Source organism: Diachasma alloeum, unplaced genomic scaffold, assembly GCF_001412515.2.
Source record: "Diachasma alloeum isolate Michigan unplaced genomic scaffold, Dall2.0 Dall_scaffold_00336, whole genome shotgun sequence".
Lineage (NCBI taxonomy): Eukaryota > Metazoa > Arthropoda > Insecta > Hymenoptera > Braconidae > Diachasma > Diachasma alloeum.
This window is the reverse complement of record NW_021680475.1, coordinates 1,418,819-1,424,079: the sequence shown is the minus strand read 5'-3', so window position 1 is coordinate 1,424,079 and position 5,261 is coordinate 1,418,819. Positions and strand designations below refer to the sequence as shown.

General features: G+C 33.6%; 1 protein-coding gene across 1 annotated transcript; it reads right to left on the bottom strand.

The window, feature by feature from the left end:
- Positions 1-557: 557 nt before the first annotated feature.
- Positions 558-4,988, bottom strand: LOC107040471 (cleavage and polyadenylation specificity factor subunit 5). Its single transcript, XM_015260567.1, has 5 exons — positions 4,716-4,988; positions 2,404-2,604; positions 1,137-1,366; positions 903-1,017; positions 558-807 (listed from the first exon to the last, which is right to left on the bottom strand). The coding sequence occupies exons 1-5, from the start codon at positions 4,832-4,834 to the stop codon at positions 786-788; spliced, it is 687 nt and encodes a 228-aa protein (XP_015116053.1). The 5' UTR covers positions 4,835-4,988; the 3' UTR covers positions 558-785.
- Positions 4,989-5,261: the final 273 nt, after the last annotated feature.

Genomic DNA, 5,261 nt, shown 5'->3' with positions numbered 1-5,261 from the left:
CTGTCTCTTACTAGTTCTCTTTCAACTCTTATTAAAATATCAAATATATCCAAATTCCAAGGAAATAGAAGTCTCAAGATCTTTTTCCAAAGAGTTACAAACGCGGCTGTTCTCGGATAAAGTTCTTTTACATTACTATGCTGAATTCAGTGTGTGGGAAGCTGGACAATAATGTTAAAATTTAACTGATCTTATTCTCCAAGCAATCCTAGAACTCATTGAAAATTGAGGCGTCACGTGTCTCTATGCGTGGCATGCTTTTGGAAATCCTTTCTATAATAACGAAGTATATTTTGTAGAATACATAGAAATTTCAGTGACGATTTTTTAAATTTAAACTACCTAAATTTGCACGGCAATACTGAAAATAATTTAACTAAATCAATCATAAAACGGTCTTTCCATTGTTTCACTACCATAATAAAATGCGGAAGGTTCCAATTTTTATGACAATATGGTTTCTCATTAACTTTTTAATTTCGTCTTCAAAACGTCAAATTTTTTACTACAATTAAAATATTATGATGTGGGAGCTGTCATCAAAGGCGCAAAACCACTACGCTGTTAAAATAAGGTTTTATTATACTTTTTTTATTCTATATAAATGATTATATACTCCATATGAAGAGTGTTACAATGTAGTGAAAACATTGTCAATCACGCACGTTCATACATCCACATATTGTACATCTTTTCACACTGTGTAGTTTTTTCCTTCTGATGATCCACTTACATTAAACACAATTGATTTTAACGTCACTTTGATGGAATTTTTATAAGAGAACTCACATGTATATAAAATTGAATCTGAAACATAAATTCGAAAATATGATTAATTAAAAGGACTTCATACCTACATTTGATGAATATTTCAAATATAATTCATATCTATTATTTCTTACCGGCAGAGGGACTGAGGCAATGACGATATTATTGGTCCGTATCCTTGAGAATAGTCATATAATTCAAAAAGTGGAGCAGCGACTAGCTTGTAGTTCTTAGGAACAGCAAAAAATGCTATAATAAAGAACAATTATTAACATGTTTCCACTATTACTTCATATTCGTTTATAGAAGAGGCGAGGCAATTATCAGATATCTAAGAGTGTCTCATGTTATTTGAAAACAATAATTACCTTTCTCCTGTAGTTGCACTAGGAATAATCTTTTGTGCTCTTTTGGTTTTGTGATATGGGGTGGCACATACGGATATTGGGGTGGCTCAAAGTTCGGTCTCCACCAGTTACCGATCGTGTCTTCAATAACCCATTCTTGTTTAACCCCGTCTTGACGTCCCAAAGCTTCAGTCAAAAGTCGTTTTAAGCCCTCCACCTCATCCTCGCCAGCGTTCAACTCACCTCCAGGTCTGTAAAATGACATGGCAAAGGTGATTTTTCATTCCATATATTTTTCAGTAGCCCTCACAAGAGGGCAAGACAAAAAAGTATTTTTTTTAAGGGCAAGAAACGTTCTCAAATACGGACATTTTTCATCAGAGGCACAAACAAATTGGACAGACTAATTCAAGAATGTAATTGCAATAAATTATGCCGTACACTGAGAAAAACAAATTTTTTTGGGAAGTACGTCTTCACTTAAATCAAGAAACTCGTGGCTTAAAAATTTCCAAGAGCAAAATATCTTGCACTAAGAAGAAAAAAACGTTCGTCAAGAATTTTTGTAGTTGTCCTAAAAAGACGGGGACAATTTCTTGATGACACGAAAAGGATTTCTCAAACCAAGAAAAATTAAATTAATTCATTTAATGCAAAAACACTTGAACTGATTTGAGGACTCGTTTTCTTGATATGAACCAATTGTCCTCATCGTTCGGACAAGTATAAAATTTCTTGGCGTAATATTTATTTTTCTTAGTGTGAGATATTATGCGCTTGGTAATTTTCGAGCCATGAATTTCTTGACACAAGTAAAGACGTACTTCTTAAAAAACTCTTCGTCTTTTCAGTGTACAATTTTGTACTGAGCTCATGCGATATCAAGTCGGGGAAGTCAACTTTTGTACGCAAATCAGATAGTATTGTTAATTTTTAACTATACTAATAATTGTTTCCAAGACTTGCTGGATACACTGGAATGGAACTTTTTCGATACAAATCTCCCATTATCGGTAGTAACTAGGGCCGGAGCCTTCATTGAATAAAAAGTCCGATAAAAAAATTACTAGGCAACTATCCATGGATTCCTTAGCAATTTTAGTTTTAAGAAAATCTAGTTTTAAGAAAAAAATTCTACTATTGAGGACGAATTTTCTACAAATAAATGAACTATTACTGCACATGGATTTTTTCTCTTGTATCGTAAAATACCACCTATATTTTTCTTGGTGTATTGACATATTTACGAAATACGATAGCACATAATGGGAATAGAGGTAGTACTTACAATTTGAAAAATGTGGTGCCTAATTGAAGCAAAAGAACGTGGGGTAATCCATGCTCGTGAACGAGAAGTACACCTTCCACACTGCGACGCATGCCAATCTTATCGAATTCATCTCTCATACGTTGAAATCTTGCTGGAACAGATGGATCTTTCTCAAACAAGGGTTCCTTTGTTCCGAAGGTATAATTCGTCAGTGGATATCTGCAATGTAAAAATGTTCAATAATTAATCAGTCATTCCATCATTTAATTCACATTCTTACAGTATATAATAATGAATTGTACCGCGTCCTCAACAGCAATTACAAATACTGTTGATTAATTAGAGAGGCAGTTGTTTAATTTTTTCTCCTTCAAAAAGATTGAGAGGTTTCCTATTGCAACGTATATTCTGAAATGTATGTCCTACAAAGGGGTCGACCTCATAATGTGTAAGCCACCACGACTTGAGCTGAACGCATTTCCTAACGTAGACTACACAACAGCTCAATGATTCTAATATTGTAGTCAATTAGAGCAAGTACAGCTCCACAGCAAGACACAGAATGAAATATTCTCAAAAGAAGTTTTCAGAGCTTGGAAAAAGAGATAAAGATGGAATGAGAATCGACGTTTGGAGGTTCTTGATCATACCCCCGTCGAAGATTAGAGAAAAAATTAAGATTAGGCTGTTCCGAAAACATTGAGCTTTTCGAAAGAATTCTTCTAGATCCATTTATGATGATTTTCACTGCCTTCAAGGGGTTTCATCTAAGAAAAAATATGATGATATTGATTCGACATTTTGATAAGACGTCCGTTGAAGTTATGGGGGTGCGTGTAAATTTGTCCTAGATTTCTTTATCAAATGAAAGTAATTTCTCATACATAAAAGTATATTATCAGCGTAGATGATAGGGCTCTTTCACGCAAAATGGAAAAATCTTCATAAGAGCCCATGTTTAAGAAGTAAACTTTCATCGTTAATCACTTGAAAGAAAAATCTATAAAAATTCATACCTAATTCATATACCATTATGAAAATTCTATTGAAATCCCAGATTAATGTCATCATTTACCTTTTGCGGCTGTAATACCTCAATCTTAAATAAAAACGATTTCCATATGCTGAATAGTGATTGAAAAAATGAATTACTATGAAGTACAAAATAGCAGATTCCTGGTGCCACAGTTTTTCGATCTTGCAAGATTTCACACCATCGGAATCAATTTCATTATCGTTAGAAATATATTGTGGATACATCAAATAATTATAGAAAGGATAAAGTGAATGCTTTATGTTATTTTCAATAGAAGAACTTACTTCGAAGTTGGGGCCTCGAGGTTTCTACTTCTAAATCCGATCTGCAGTAAGAGAAAAACAAACACGTTCTCAAACAAGTCTTGCTTGGACCAACAAAATCGCTAGTTGAAAATTGCAAAAAAAAAATTTGTTTGGTTCTAATTTGAAACTCCCAAACATGAATCATTGTTGTGCTTTCGACAACAACGAAATATTTGGCTCAAGAGGCAGATACCTCACACGAAGCGGTACCTTTTCAAGATGAAAATGTCTCATATGGAGGAAAATTTGTCAAGAAATATTTTATATCCCTAAGTTACAAGATTGCTATCATATAATTATTATTGTTTCATTTAAGGATTAATTTCTTGTGGGTGATTATTATATATCCGAATTGAAAAACTGCTACCCCTTGTTTCGTATAAAATAAACATTTTTCAGGAGCAAAATACATATGGGAGTATCAAATAATAAAAGAGTGGTGCTGAAAATGGCATTTCTTACGTGTACAAAGAATGCAATTTTTTTTGTAACTCTTAAATCCATTTTTGCGACAAAAATTGTGCATTTCGGCGAACTTTCTTCATGTTTGGCACAAAAAAATCCTTTTTTGATCATTTTTAAAAAACTATTTTCTTGGTACAACTAAGACTTGTTTGAGAACTCTGTCGTTTTTGTCTCCGTGTAGCGGGCTACACTTAGGCTAACAACATGTCTCTTCAATACATTGCAAAATCCAAATGAAAAACAGTGGTTTTGAAAATATTAACGGTCACATTTCAGACACATATTTATTGTATCGCCAAGTCCAAATTTCACAGTATGGAGCATGCAAATTTATAACGAGAAATCACCATTCTCATCATTTTTAAAGTGAAACAAATGGTGTGTAATAATAAGAAAAAACCGAGTCCAGTAAGACTGAGTTTACAATCAACTACGTCCTAAGTACTAAATGAGATAAAAAAATAAATGAGTGAAGCTTTATTCATTTTTCTCCTTCCAAAACAAACAAGAGTTGAATCACTTACAAATTCACTGTTCTATTGATGGTGACGGATGGATTGACTACTGGTTTCCCTTCGAAGGAGCTATTACTTGCTCGCCTTGGCCAGCCACTGCCTTTTACTTGAGTTGTTGTCATCGCCATTTTTTCGCTAATATTTATATTAATTGATTGCGTAAAAATAATTAAAAAAAGTTCACCACACCGAAAAATACACTCGATGTTTCTGCAACTAATCGCACTGATGCACAAAAAGCGTCTGCCTACGAAACAAAATGTCCAGAGAGAAGACGCTGTTCGCCTTGTGGCTTCAGCTATAGTGGCGCCCACTGGGTTCACACCAAGATTACTAGATATACAGATCCGATCAATTAGCCCCTCATGTATAGATATTCCAAATTTTTATTTCTTTCCTCATTGAAGTAGTTTTGAAGAAAATTGCGAGCTAATAAAAAACATTTGCTAGTTAGTACTTTTTTAAAATAAATTTTTGAAAAATCACCCCTGAAAAAAAAGGCGTTATCCCCCCTATTTAATTACTTCCAAAAAATTTTATCACCAATCGGTAGCA